At 45.3% G+C, this 15032-nt stretch overlaps 1 protein-coding gene across 1 annotated transcript; it reads left to right on the top strand.

The window, feature by feature from the left end:
* Positions 1-1098: 1098 nt before the first annotated feature.
* On the top strand, positions 1099-13407 carry LOC144123098 (phospholipid-transporting ATPase ABCA3-like). The gene is made up of 2 exons (XM_077656003.1): positions 1099-1353; positions 13197-13407. The coding sequence occupies exons 1-2, from the start codon at positions 1099-1101 to the stop codon at positions 13365-13367; spliced, it is 426 nt and encodes a 141-aa protein (XP_077512129.1). The 3' UTR covers positions 13368-13407.
* Positions 13408-15032: the final 1625 nt, after the last annotated feature.

Genomic DNA, 15032 nt, shown 5'->3' on the forward strand with positions numbered 1-15032 from the left:
CCCTGCATCTGGTTGTAGATGGCGCGTCTCGTACGACGTTTCGCTTCGATTGTATCGCATGACCTCGTATCTTAGTTTATATGTTTTTATTTTCCTAAGAAAGTTCAGGTGCAAGTCGGAGCTCTGTCTGTCTGCCTCTGTCAGTCCCTGTACGCTGCCAGAACAAGCAAAAATGAATTATCAGCTGAATTATCAGCTAGCCCAAAGAAGACAATTGCTCAAGCCAACCCACTGAACCGTAATTTTTCGTGAACTGAGTACATCGTTTCAAGTAATTATGGTTAAAGTTGGTCTGGAAATGACTCAACTTTTTCGCCTTGCAGATTATCGGAGCATTGTCGGCAGGGAGTGGCGTGAACCGTTCCTGTGGTGTTTTTATGCTGCTTAAGAAAGGATGCTAACGGTGCCTTGTGCAGCAGTTTACTATAGCTGGACTTGATTACGAATTGTTACCCGTATGTTCGCAGAGGACAGACTTCTTTATGTTACCTCCCACCACAGGGCTGTGTACTCAAATATTGCCACTTGTCTTCATTTTGCTTTTTTTTTGCGTTCGCGACACATGCGCGAAGCCTAGGCGAGATGGTTATTGACTTACCCTATGATGCACATGGTATGAACATGCTCATCTCAAATGAAGTGTTCCTACGTCGTGCGCAAGTTGCACGTGCTTTGGCACTATTGAAGAAAGGTGATAAGAATGATTTTTTGATTATAGGCCAACGTTAGGTTTCCAATATTTTCAGATACTAAAAAGGTCTTCAAAGATCTTTCTTTATCTCGTAAAATAATATCTCATATTAACTTGGTCTTCGAGCCCACTTATCAAAAGAGCTTGCCTTGGTACATGAGGTAATGAACACTACCATGATTGGTATCTTCATAAATTTCACCAAGGCTTCACCAACTAAAGTCGGGGCTGAGGCTGTGTGAAGCTGCCGTAAGCCAGCTTTTACTCCCGACCTCGTTATAGTATAGAAGCTGATGTGAAATAAAAGGTATTTTGCGCATCCTGGAGTTACTTTTGACTGGGCGCCCTCTTCGCACTCAGGTAAAGCGCTTTCCTTCTTTCTTTTTTTTCTTTCCCGGGTTCGCAGCATGGAGGAGTGCGAAGCACTGTGCGACAGGCTCAGCATCATGGTGGCGGGTCAGATGACCTGCCTCGGGAGCCTACAGTGTCTGAAGAATAAATTCGGCACCGGCTATACGATGCAGCTGGCACTGCCGCTCAGAAAGGCTTCTGCCAGCCTGCACAGCGCAAGCGAACAGGAGACGCCCTCTAACAGAGGCCAGCAGCTCGACGAAATGGTGGCCCAGTTGTTTCCGGGTGTGCGTATCCTCGGCGCCCATGATGTGAGTACTTTCGAGAGCTAGTGGAACATCAACATTGCTTCCCGGTGATGCGGCTTCATTTTATTATTTCCACGTGGAATTTCGAAGTTGCTGGAGAACTCTATATCCTCCAAGCTTTCTTCTGCTCTGCTTTTGAATACGGAGGCGATAAGACGGTGGTATAAACAACGGGATGTTTTAAGGAAACTTCGAGAACCTTTTCCGTACCTGGGAAGCATATTTCAAGGTTCATAGAAACGAATCGCAAAAACTAAGAAAAGCACCAATTTAGGCTTGAGTTAATAATATATTTAAGCTTCACACTCTCACTCTACATGCCCAGCTCAATGTTTGTAAGATCAATCACCTAAATTATTTTTGCTGTCGGGTTTGCCGTCCAAGCTTTTATTACACATTGCAGAGCGTTTAGGCATGCCATGAAAATTGGGTTGCAACTCTTTGAGGCTGGTCATGGAAGATGGTCTATCGATTAAAACAGGCGAACCGAGGAATTACGGGGAGCCATCCACCTAAACCGCTCGTGACAAGTAGATTCGTGGACACAAGTTTTCGAAAACAGATTTGAGGAAGAAAAATGCCGCTAAATTAAGCGATGGCTTAACTTAGCCTAACGTTCAGCGAACCTATCGTTATTCCTCATCCCATCTGGTGCGCGCTCATGATGTAGCAACCGTAAAAGCGAGGTGCTATTTTTATGTGTACAGATTGAGCCAAGGATTAAAAAAGCGGTGCTGCAAAGCTTGGTGAAACCAACACATTGTTTACTTCGTGTGGCTCTCCTGAGGGTATTTTTTTAAATTCCACAAACATTTCGCTAAGCATAATTATAACAAAACATTAATATTAATTTTATGGTTGATTTGTTTGCGTTAACAAGGCTCTTTGGTGGGCTAGTTGCTGTGTCAATATTTTGTGATGTTTGCAGCGCAGTAACAAAATAAAATTTTCAATAACTTGTAAGGTTAAGGTGTTAATTCTTTAGCGCCAAAAATAAGCAATTTCTGGGTAGCTTTCGCAAGAAGGTTATTCCCTCATAATTCTTAAACTTTTGTTCTACTGGACGAGACAAGATGGCAACTAAAAATGCTGTGTTTTAATGATATGGATAAGAAACAGGGCATGCATTGCTTATTAGAAACAAAATATTTTACTAGGAAAACTTTAGAGAATCAAAGAAAAATTAATCAGAAATCTCTAAGGTACGCATTCATACAAGAGGAGAAAAATCTACGGTGGTCGCAGCTGGCAAAACAATCGGTGAATTCAAGGAATATGCGAGAGGCATTTGCGCAGCACTGGGCGTAGTCGGTGTTATGATGATATCAGGAACGAGTATTCAAAGTTACAGAACTATACGCGCTAAACTTTCTGATCATTAGGAAAATATTTGAGCTATTCCGCATTGTGCCATGGTCGATTGAGGCCGTCTTAGATAAAACTCCATCCGCTACACTGCTGGTGGCGCGGAATTTTTGAGAACATGTTCAGCACTTTCATGGAGGCTCGGAAAGGAGTTTAAAGCGGGCAGCTGGATGAGAGCTGGACAGTTGGTGATCTTTAGATTCAATGCACGTGGTAATTAGCGGTAGAGACAAGGACAAAAGCGACACGGACACCACGAACGCTAGACATCAACTGGTTTTATTCCAGACAGACACATTCAATGTATAGGCAAACATGTACAACGGATCACACCCTAAAGCGCATGTGCAACGGTTACCTTCTTGTTCAGGAAAAGTAATTATTTGGATGACAAAGATAACGATGGGTTCCTCACAAACGACTGTCGTTCCATGTGAAGGAGGAAGGCTTCCAGTATTTCGTGCTCCTTCTGGTCTGAACTTGCAAAAATCACCTTTGTCTGATTATATATTGGAGCACATTTATCCTTACAACGTTTGCAATGTGCCGCCAAGTGCCCCGAACCTGATAGTGCCTCGACAGCCAGCTTGTGCTCCATAAGCCGAACATTAATACAATGGCCAGTTTGCCCGATCTAGCAATTCCCGCATGACAAGGGAATTCTGTACACCACGTTGGTCCTGCAAGCCACATACGGCACATGATGTTTTATCGGGCAATGAGGTTTCTTATTTTTTGAGGCGACATTAACAGCCTTACACATTTTTCCGAGTTTATCGGGTGCAGTAAGCACAACTCGGACCTTGCCTTTCTGCGCCACCTTCTTTAGGCGGTGTGTCAGCTGGTGGATATAGGGCAGTGCCACGCATATAGCCCGGTCACGAGCTGGTAGCTCAGTCGACGTTGCCTGTTTAGCAGCTGTTATCATTTTCAACAGGCCTTCAGCGACAGATGTTACGAGCTCCCTAGGGACGAAGGCAGGCTTCCCTAGGGAGCAGGCTTCCTTAAGAAAGCAACGCTGAGAAGTTGGCGCGGTGTACCATGACGGAGGATGAGGCCGTACAGGAGAAAGTCGGCAACGTCAGTAGCAGTATCGGTGAAGAGGGCCCGCGTGATTTCGTAGAGCATAGTCTGTGGCAGCGGCAATCCATTTGTTTCCAGTGGTGGACCCAGGAAACGAGCCCAAAAGATCCAAGGCAACACGATAGAAAGGTTCAGGGGGTACATCAATTGGTTAGAGCATACCCGCTGAGAGAGTGGCAGGACGTTTCCGCCGTTGGCACTGGTCGCAGGCACGAACATAGCGGCGTACGGACTGGTAGATGCGGGGGCCAAAAGAAGCGTAGACGCACGCGGGCGTAAGTACGCGAGACATCCAGATGTCCAGCAGTGGGGAGGTCATGGAGCTCGTGGAGGACATCGGTGCGGAGATGCTTTGGCACAACGAGCAGGAGTTCGGGGCTGGCGGGGTTCAGGCTTCTGCGGTATAGAGTGTCATGCTGCAGCAAAAAGCGGCGCAGAGCAGGGTCAGATGGGGAGGAGTTGAGGCGGTCAATAATAGAGCGAAGCTCGAGATCCCGGCTCTGCTCTCGCCAACGTGAGCAATAAGAGAGCGAGAACAGGTCCGCGTCGCAGTCACTGCCAAGATGGTCAGAAGAGTCAACGGGATATCGGGAGAGGCAATAAGCATCGGTGTGTAGCCGACTGCACTTATAGACCACGTGTAGTCGTAGTCCTGTAGGCGTAAAGCACTGCGACCTAGCTGGCCAGTAGGACATTTCAGTGAGGAGACCCAGCAGAGCGCATGGCGGTGGGTGACAACCGTAAAGGGGCGGCCGTATAAATACGGCCGAAATTTTCCAACGGCCCACATGGGAGCCTAGCACTCGCGTTCCGTGATGGAGTAATTGAGCTCTGATGTAGAGAGGAGGCGGCTGGTGTAGGCGATGACACGGTCAGAACCAGATTGCCGCTTCCGCTGCCGCTTCCATAGCGCCGATTCCATTACCGCTGGCGTCAGTGCGGACTTCTGTGGGAGCGGGCACATCAGAGTGGGCCAACACGGGCGAGGTGGTGAGCTTCGAGATTAGAGCGGCAAAGGCGTTTTCTTGTAGGGGTCCCCAGGTGAAAGTCGTCCTTATTTAGCCGATCACTGAGGGGGCGGGCGATGTCAGCAAAGCCGGACACGAATCGGTGGAAGTAGGAGCACTGCCACAAGAAGCTCCGTGCGTCTTTGCAGGAACGCGGCACCGGGAAGTCTTTCACGGCTCGGATCTTAGCTGGATCAGGGTGAACACCCGTGGCATCAACGACATGGCCCAGGACTGTGATCTGATGACGCGCGAAACGGCATTTAGAGGAGTTTAGCTGCAAGCCGGCATGACGGAAAAGTAAAATAATCTTGGAAAGGCCATAGAAGTGAGAATAAAAGCTGGGGGAGAAGACAATGACGTCATCGAGATCGCAGAGGCACGTGGATCATTTGAATCTGTGCAGACGGGCGTCCGTCATATGCTGGAAAGTGGCCGGCGCGTTGCATAAAACAGAAGGCATAACCCTGAACTAATACAGCCCATCAGGTGTCACAAACGCGCTCTTCTCACGGTCCTGGTCATCCGCTGCGGTCTGCCGAAAGCCGTAGCGAAGGTCTATGGAGAAGAAGTTGGCACCTTAGAGACAATCAAATGCGTCGTCGATGCGTGGGAGGGAGTACACGTCCTTTTTGGTTACGTTGTTCAGGTGGCGATAGTCAACACAAAAACGCTACGAGCCATCCTTTTTCTTCACAAGGACGACTGGCGAGGCCCAGGGGCTGTAGGAGGGTTTGATAATGTTCTCATCAGGCATCTTCGTAACCTCGGCGTTACGAATGTTCTACGAAAGTTGGCTAGGAAAGCTTTCAGATACGTGTATATAAGGAATGTTGATGCGAAATGGAGAAAGCGGACTAGAAAACTGACAAGCAAATCTCTGGACAGCAGTTGGGGGGCAAATCAGCAGTTATCAGTTAAGAAAAAGGTTAAAGAAACAGAGAGAGCTTTGGGGAAAACGGGGATGCTGGCCAAATCAGCGCTGGGAACATACAGGATTTTTAAGCAGGAAATTGCCAAAGAAAATATCTATGATAATTGCAGGGGAAGCTCTTTGTTGTTTGAGGCCAGGACGGGAGTTTTGCAGACTAAGACATATAGAGTCAGGTACCTTGAGATAGACACTGTGTGCGTTGCGTGCGGAGTGGAGGAGGAAACGGCTGAACACTTGATACTTTTCTGTAAAGGGCTACAGTGGAAAGCAGCGGGGCTGATTTATCCAAGGCATTGGCGTTTAAGGACAGTGAAGGGAAAGTAGATATTAAGCGGGTAGAAGTAACCAAGCGAAGGTTAACCGATTAGTGGCTAAAATCAAGAGAAAAGTAAAATTTCATAAGTCATGGCTAGGTGGCTTGAGCCACCACCCGATTTAAAGGGTTCAGCCGTGTCCATCCATCCATCCAATGACCTGTCGCTCAGTGTGTTAGACTCGGTATGGCCGAACACGGATAAGAGAGGCATCCCCGGTGTCGATGTGGCGCTTCACAGAGAGAGCTTGGCTCCGCGGGATGTTATTCAGATCGAAAATGTCCGAAAAAATTCGAGGAGGGCTTGAAGCTGTGAAGTTTGGGTGGAACGCAGGTCGGAGGGCATCATGGTCGCGAAGGCGTCTGTAGAAAGGGAAACAGGCTGGGGATGGCTTGCGTGATATTGAGAAGGGGTGGTGTCGAATGTAAGAATTTCGCACAGTGCGAGGGGGGAGATTGCAGCAACGCAAATGCCGGATGGAATAACTTGAGGAGGGAAGCCGAAGTTGAGAAACGGCAGAGACAGTGTGTTCGGCTTGACCGAGGCGATGGTGTAGGGCAGACCAACGTTGCGGGTCAGCAGGAGATCGGTACTAGGCGCAACGAGGTAGTCGCCATCGGTAACGGGGAGAGAGGGTGTCAGTTCAACGAAGGAGACTGCTTGAGAGAGCAGGCGTGCATAGTCTGCATTGAACAGGAGGAGAGAAGGATCAACGTGCTCGGAAGGTAGTTGTGAGAGCTCGAGTTGTAGAACACCCTGCGTGCAGTCAATCAGAGCTGAATGGTCGGAGAGGAAATCCATGCCAAGGATGAGGTCGCGGGCGCAGGTGGATAAACCGGTGAACTGAACCGGGGTACTGTGGCCGGCAACAGTGATTCGAGCTGTACATAGTCCGTCCACTGTAGGTGTGCCTCCCTCCGCCACGCGCACGAGGGACGCTGCAGGTGTCCAGACCAGCTTGACTAGGCGTCTGTGTGGGGCTGTCTTTGTGCGGGAAAGACCGGCCGTGACTTCCGAGATGCAGGACCGTGTTCACTGGCCGGTGTGCATTAGCGAAAGAAGCTCCAGTGCTAAGCGCTTTGGTTCAAACAAGGACTAGGGCCCTAGGGAATCAGAACGCGAGGTAGGTCCCGATGCTAGGGCATGCAGTTGGTACTTTGCTCACTCGGGTTTGAGCTTGACGCCATTCCGTATATGGTTGAAATGCGTGGTGTAGACCAACTCCGCTCTACAGGTGCTAGTGTGCAGGAATCCGCGGAGGTGGTGAGAACCTTCTCATGTGCCACAGGAGTAAAACAGCTCTAGAAAACGTGGCGCAAAAGGGACAGGGATTCAGAAAGACAACACACACAGTGTTAACCTCCAACAAAGATTTATTTCACAAAGGAAAGGGTGGTTTTTTATACTGGCTTATCATACAAGCATCATCAAACCATGCGCTAGCAAAGCGTGTCCAAAACGTAGAAAGCGTGCGTTTTCTACCCTTGAAATGAACCAACAAGCCCAAGAGTCTACCCTTCTGAAAACAGTTGAAAAACAATAAGTGTTGTGTGTAGAGCCTGGTTTGTATGTTGCACTCGACTTTCAAAATCATGCCAAAACCTGTGATGTGACTAGCTGACGGCGGGAAGCCACTGAAAAGAGGTCTGACGTCTTCAGGCAGGATGCGGTTTCGAAGGCAGAACGAAAGGGCTTTTTCACGACATGTGGCCATGGGACTGAGCGTCATTCTGATAGAAAAATCCAAAAGACCGCATTCAGAAATGCCAGTTGAGCTAGAAATATACTTCAGGAACGAGCCCAAAAGCTTGTTTTACTCTAATACTCCAGTAACGTCGAAACTTGGGCTTTCTGTTAGCGAAGGTAGACAAGTCCCTAAAGAAAAAAAAAATAAAATGTTCAGGTAGATAAACCTTTTGGATACGCTGGGAACTTTCAAATTTTTATTGACACTGATCGCGACTGTTATGAACCCACGGCTATGAATATATTGTCATGCTCAGACAAAGCATTAAATCGCTTGATTTAACATTCGAGCTACCTTATAACATGCCCAGATTTCCGAACATTAGCTTTACTTTTCCCCCTGTTAATACCTGTGGGCCCTGTTAACCTCTATGGACCTCCTTGACCCCGCGACGTCACAAAGATGCGGTGGCGCTGATGTTAGCAGCCACTTTCGCATGGTAGGCAAAACAGGTTCCGCATGCCCGTGCCTACCGCAGCTGCCGCAGCTGCCGGCGGCTGCTTCAAGCCTGTGCACTGCAGAAGCAGCATGTATTGACCAGCTGCGTCACTGCTGGATCCGCGTAGTAGCATAAAAAATATTAAATTAGCCTCGATAGGTTTCTCGCGCATAAATGCCGCATTCGGAAACTGGCTAACAGGCATTGGGCCACGGTAGTAAAGCGCGAAGTCCGGGAGTCGATAGGCACTGCCACTCAATGCACTTAATAGCATGCAATTTACTGCGTTCATTCTCCTGAACTTCAGGATAGTAGGCTGATAATTGCTCAAGGAAAAAAACGACATGCAGCTGCACACGTACTTATCATCTTGACCCGGAGTGCACGGGGCGCCGACAGGTTCACTCGCCCCCAAGGAATGCGGTTTTTTGTTAATAGCACACCATGTTTTAATGGCGAGTTTTATGACATTTAATATTTACTTGAAACCGTTTCTTGATATGACGATGTAATTATTTCATTCGAGTAGAAAGAAGTGCGGTAAGTTGTGTCATCTTGCGCGGTCGCGTTGGTGTGCTTAGAATAGCGTACCTTAAGTGTGCTAAACGTCATATGCTTTTTCATTGCATCATGCATGTGTCATGTTTCATGAGGTAGTACATGATCGCGAAGCTTGTTTGGAAAGAAGCAGCCGCAGGCGTGCTACTAACAGACACGTGGCGAGATTGAGAGGGGACGCGGCAATGAAAAGTGTTTTCGTTATTCATGCATGCGATATGTAACTAAACTTGGTGCAAATATGAAATTCCTACGCTAGTTTCAGTAATTCCTTTTATTTATAGCTATCCCTGGTGCAGTTCTGGGTAATTATAATTAACACCATCGTCAAGTCCCCCCAAGGTCTCAAATAATTGAGTAGATAGTGCGCAGTTTTTTTATGCCAGCATGTACATAAAGCCCTGTTCTGTACGATGACGCGATTAGTTCTTTTTCTATATGATCAGTACTTATGCATGCATAGTTACATGAAAACGTTTCTTACAAGGAATAACTAACACACTCTGCACGTGTAGGGAAAAAAATCGAGAGATTTATTACGCTCCTCAACGTCTCAGGAATAGTTTGCGACAAATGGAATCATTTGATTTTCATGCGAATTACGAATGTGAGTGATCCAGTCGCAGAAAATGTGAGAGGTCACAAAACGAACCTTAAAGTTTATTCCCTCGTTTATGGCATCTTCGCTTTCGATTTGGTCAAAGAAATGCGGCACTGAAATCAAAGAAATTATCTCACAATTTTTGACGACCACACTTCTAAAAAGCGTAAGTTATAAATTTGTACTCAATATTTTGCTATAATTTTTTGTCACGAAACTAGACTTCAGGGCTAGGAAAGAAAATAATTCTAGAAATCAAAAATTTTCACCAAATCGACCAGCTTAACAAGAGGACAAGTCGGCCTGGCTGGTGCGTGGTCATGCGGCTAAAAACAGCGCTAAGCGAGACAGGAGATCAGGGACACGACGCTGTGCCCACGTTTCGCACAGCACGACACGTACGTATGTCAGCAGACGATGAGCGAATGTCTGCTCCGACGAAACAAGGCCAGCACTTCACCTAACTGCTGTCCTGAAGTAAAATCATTCCGACAAGTGCAGAGTGTCAAAACTTGTTTTATTCAATGCCTAGCGCATAATTAAACGGCAGGAACGCTTTCTACATGTTTACTACTAACCATATATACAATACAGTGGCAAACTATTTATATTTATAGGCCGCACGTGGCCAACGCGAGCTCGTGTACTTCAACAAATTACTAAGTTGGAAGCATCGACCATTGCTATGATTCGCAGAAACTGGTAACGTGCCTACAAGCCTTGAAAACCCACGCTCAACACCTATCCGCGACGCCACTCCCCGACCTTTTGCCTACCACGAGCTCGCTAGCGACTGCAGCGCATCCTCGTTTGTTTACAAACATGCAGGAGGTCTATAAGCCCTATAAGCCTCCGTTGCACTTCTATTCTGCTCACTCCAAGCTTGTCAAAAGAGCGATTGCGAATCATTTCATTTTTATCGCAGTTCAAAAATACTGTCAATATTTGGTATTATCTTCAACGAGACATGCAGCACTTTGACAGAGGAAAGAAAGCGGGTGCAACATTTACAACTGAAGCTGTAAATATAGCACCCTTCCTGTCCTCGCCTTTGGTTGTCCTGTGGGAACGCTACGTTTTTCGTTGAACATGATGTTTGACCAACTGGTCCTTCAGTATAATCTGTTAAATAGATATTTCATACACAAAAGTCTCCAGTAATAGTGCAATAGGCTATCGCTTGAAGGCAATTCTGGTTTTCTTAAGGTATCTATCGCAGAAACATTAAGAAAATTGAACACTTAAGTGCAAGCATGTGCTCGTGTGCCCTCTAAAAAAAAACTGGTTGTGGCTCTGTTATGCACACTGTCACTGATGACTGTGACATTCTTCGCAGGATTGGAGTAATATTTCTAGATGATGGGAAAATTCGCTCATTAAGGTAACCACTTCTAATCCAAATTATTGACCTCTAGTCGCAAACAAGCCAATTTCAAGTTCTCTTATTTGATAAATAATATTCCTGTGTATGAGATTCCGTCGTACAAATAGCCGGGCATTTGTTTAACACCGAACCTTTTTTGGTCAGAACACGGCACTCTCATCTGTGCACAAGCATCACACACTTAGTGATATCCGCCGAAAGCTTAAAAAAGCACCTTCTCATGTCGGCAAATTTGCTTACATAACCTATATACGCTCCAAGCTAGAATTGGTGTCGTCGATTTCATCCCCACACCAGGATTATCTGGACACAAAATTAGAAATAATTCAAAATAGAGCTGCCAGGTTCATCTCAAAGAGCTGTAGCCACTAAACAAGTGTGACAAAAATGAAAAAAATGTACCTCGCACCTTTACAAAATCGCCGCTCAGGTTCGCTTACATGCTTTTTACACAAGTATTTTATACGTACAGGCCTCCGCCCCTGGCACTTTACACTCCGCTGCGCACTTCTACACTCTTGCATAATCATGTTAGTTTTTACGCGTATTCGAACGCTTAAAGGCTTGAAATTTATCGGAACACCTCCGTGCTATATCACTATGGTAGGATTTTCCAGATTCAACTGCATCGATAAATAAACCTGTTTAACTCCGTGAGGAAGTTTTCCGCTTGTAATTCCAGAATAATTCGTCTATATTATTTTTACGAAGCTTGTGCTTCTTTTTTGTGTGTTCGCTTGCATCTTTTGTGCGCCTCGCCGTGTGTTCTATTCCGTAGTGACCGTATAAAATTGTGTATAGTGACCAAGGATGCATTTAGGAATCCAATGGTTATTATTTTTAAATGACACACTTTGTAGTGTTTTGCCCGTTGTTTACTAAGATTCACTTTGATATTATAACCCCCTTACACAATTCCCTTTGAGGTTTGTATGATTCAATAAATAAATATATTCAATCGAATTGCGAAACGCATAGACGTATGAGTTTGTCATTAGTTCAGCCCCTCAGAAAGTAAGAGAGGCAGTCCATGTTATATGCTTAACCAATGCAAAAAGAGGCACCAAATTTATTTTGTTGAATAGAAACAGTGTTGTGAAACAAATTCCTCTCGTGTGGAGTACTCTATGTGGGCGAAACCAGTCGGACAAAAGGGACAGGTTGTCAAACCCTGCAACTCATGTAAGGGATGTAGGCCGCTAGTCGATAAGTGAATAAATCATCGGAATGAGTAAGAATAAGCCCACACGAATAATATATCGAAGCGGCAAAGATGGCAAGATTAGGAAGTCAGTATTTCATAAAAATTTACTTGCCTTCGTTCCCATTGACTGCAGGTATGTTGTTTGACGTAGTGGCAATGCAGCATGCATAAACTGTTGCGCCAGTTGTCATTAAAGTTGCTGGACGTTAGCGCTGCGTTTGCGCATTTACATTCAGCGTCAATTGTTCTTTAATGCCCTATAAATCGGAAATATGAAAGAATCACCCCAAGTTTCGAAGTTATGATTTTATATCCATAAATTTAGACCTCGCTTCTCTGGCGAGTAACCAACACGCCTAACATTTCTGCGCCTAATCATCAAGACCAGACTTACAACGCCCACTGCTCGGGAAAAGCCTCTCCCATATCTTTCAAATTAACCTGGTTCTGTGGAAGCCGGGACTACCTTATCGACGCAAAGTTCCTAATCTCTTCTGCCCATCTCGAGCAATGGAACTGGAATATAATGCCACTTTTTCACTTTTAGGGCGTGCATGCTGTCTATACTTAGTCCACTTCCCCGTCCTTTCGTTTCTGAAGGGGCGCTCTTTCTTAGGGACATCAAACCCTATTAACAGTGTTTGGCTATAAGTTCAGTACGCGCCACAATCCCGAACTTCTGGTTCGCCAGGAACTTTGCTCAATGCTTTTGTATCGATGTTTATAGTAAAGATTGTGTACTGTTCTTTGAAATTCGCTGCATCTATTTTCATTATTTTATGTAATGTTAATATCTTTAATGAAAATGGGTTTTCGGCGTTTTCACTGAACTATTGAAGAACGTCGAGTTGAGGGTTTATTATTTATTTATTTGCAATATTGGAGCATTTAGGACCATCACCCACAAAATTTTCAAATTTGTATTTCTCTTCGGACTTTATTTTTTTCCGATCGGTATCGCAGGTATGCAGAAGCATGGCAAATATACGGCTACATGATTCTAGGTCCGTGCGCATCGAAAGATTGCTTAATTGCTGCATTTCATGCTGAGAGCTTGAAGCACTGAAATATAGTATGCCGGTTTGATGAAAAAAGTGTTATAAATAGGAGATTTTTGTGCCATGGCTGTGGGTGATGTCAGGCGCCTAAACCTCAGTGATAAAGCACCAAAAACTTTGATTGTTATTGGTTCTTTACTTTTTTCTTCCAGAACATCCACGATTACCATATCACCGAAAGGCTGCCGTGGAGTACCATGTTCGAAAAGGTTGAAGACCTCGAGCAATCTTTCACATTCGCGCAAGTTTTGATCCAGGACACCACACTGGAACAGATCTTCATCGATTTCGCTAAAAAGAAGCACTCACTAAATGATGCATGATATCTTTACTTACTATGCAGACATTTGTACGAAAACTTAAACAAGGGACTTACTAACGCTGACAAATATTCTGTATACGTTAACCATCGCCTAGTTATGTATTCTTGGACATGGCTCATTTTTTGGAGCCACCTTGTTGCAGCTAGTATTTTTGCGTTTGCTGCAGTCGCTTCATGGATTGAGCGTTTACCTGAGCATCAACTTTCCCGCTTAGCACCTGTTCCAAAGAATCACCTGCTGTATTTACATTTTCCGTTATGTCCTTTTGTTCGAATTTGCTGGATCTTTTTTAAACACACTCACACACGTGCGCGCGCACGCACACACACACACGCAAACGCACGCACGCACGCAAGGGCGCTTATGTGTATATATACAGCAAATCTTTTATACACGCACACACCTATGTATGTGTGTGTGCTATATATATATATATATATATATATATATATATATATATATATATATATATATATATATATATATATATATGTGTGTGTGTGTGTGTGTGTGTGTGTGTGTGTGTGTGTGTGTGTGTGTGTGTGTGTGTGTGTGTGTGTGTGTGTGTGTGTGTGTGTGTGTGTTACGAACGCAGGTTGCGTTGGCTCCGCAGAATAAAGATTTAAGTGGGCCCTTCTACATTTTATTTATATATATATATATATATATATATATATATATATATATATATATATATATATATATATATGTGAAGGGAGATAACCGTCACCGCAACCAAGGTGCATAGGGGAATGTTTAATTTTATTTAATGTGTTGTGCTTAACAGGGAATACTAATACTTGGATTAATCTATCGCTTAAAGAAAATTACTTATAAAGCAGCAGACAAAACAACCATGCCGCCGGTGGGATCCGAGCTCACGACCTCCGAATAACGCGTCCGGTGCAATACCAACTGAGCTACGGCGACAGCTGTACAATGTGCGGCTCCCGTGGGTATTTATGTTTGTCGGGTGTAAGCGAAACTTGAGAGTGTTCACCAGCGCCACCCTCGTCTATAGCGGCGGACGTAGCAAGTCCTGTAAAACCGCGAGTGTGACGTGGAACGTCATCTAACGGCGAGGGCGGAAACTGTGCGAGATCCCTCTTATGCTACCTGTGGCATCAAGACTGCCAGAACCGAGACCCTCGTTACGCTATTAGCAGACAAGCTAAAGGAAATTAAGGGTCTCATTTGACAAACTTATGAAGGGAGCCAACAGTCACCGAAAGCAAGCATACGGGAATGTTTAATTTTTTTTAATGTGTTGTGCTTAACAGTGGAATAAAATACTTGGATAAATCTATCGCTTAAAGAAAATTACTTATAAAGCAGCAGAAAAAACAACCATGCCGCCGGTGGGATCCGAACCCACGACCTCCGAATATCGCGTCCGGTGCTCTACCAACTGAACTACGGCGACGGCTGTCCAAACTGCTGCTCTCGTGGGTATTTGTTTGTTTGGTGTAAGCGAACTTCTAGAGTGTTCACCAGCGCCACCCTCGTCCATAGCGGTCCGTAAGTCTGCCAAGCGATATATATATATATATATATATATATTGTCACGGAGTTCTCACGGAGAGACGCTTCAACAGCTGGAGTTGGCAAGAGGAGACGGTAATGGCGGCCGATCCGCGAAAGCACGATCGTAACCTCATCGTCTTC

This window comes from Amblyomma americanum, chromosome 3 (assembly GCF_052857255.1).
Source record: "Amblyomma americanum isolate KBUSLIRL-KWMA chromosome 3, ASM5285725v1, whole genome shotgun sequence".
Taxonomy (NCBI): domain Eukaryota; kingdom Metazoa; phylum Arthropoda; class Arachnida; order Ixodida; family Ixodidae; genus Amblyomma; species Amblyomma americanum.

Coding starts and splice junctions, on each gene's coding strand:
- LOC144123098 (XM_077656003.1), top strand. CDS start 1,099: ATGGAGGAGTGCGAAGCACTGTGCGACAGGCTCAGCATCATGGTGGCG. Junction 1,354..13,196: donor GTATCCTCGGCGCCCATGAT/GTGAGTACTTTC, acceptor TTTTTCTTCCAG/AACATCCACGATTACCATAT.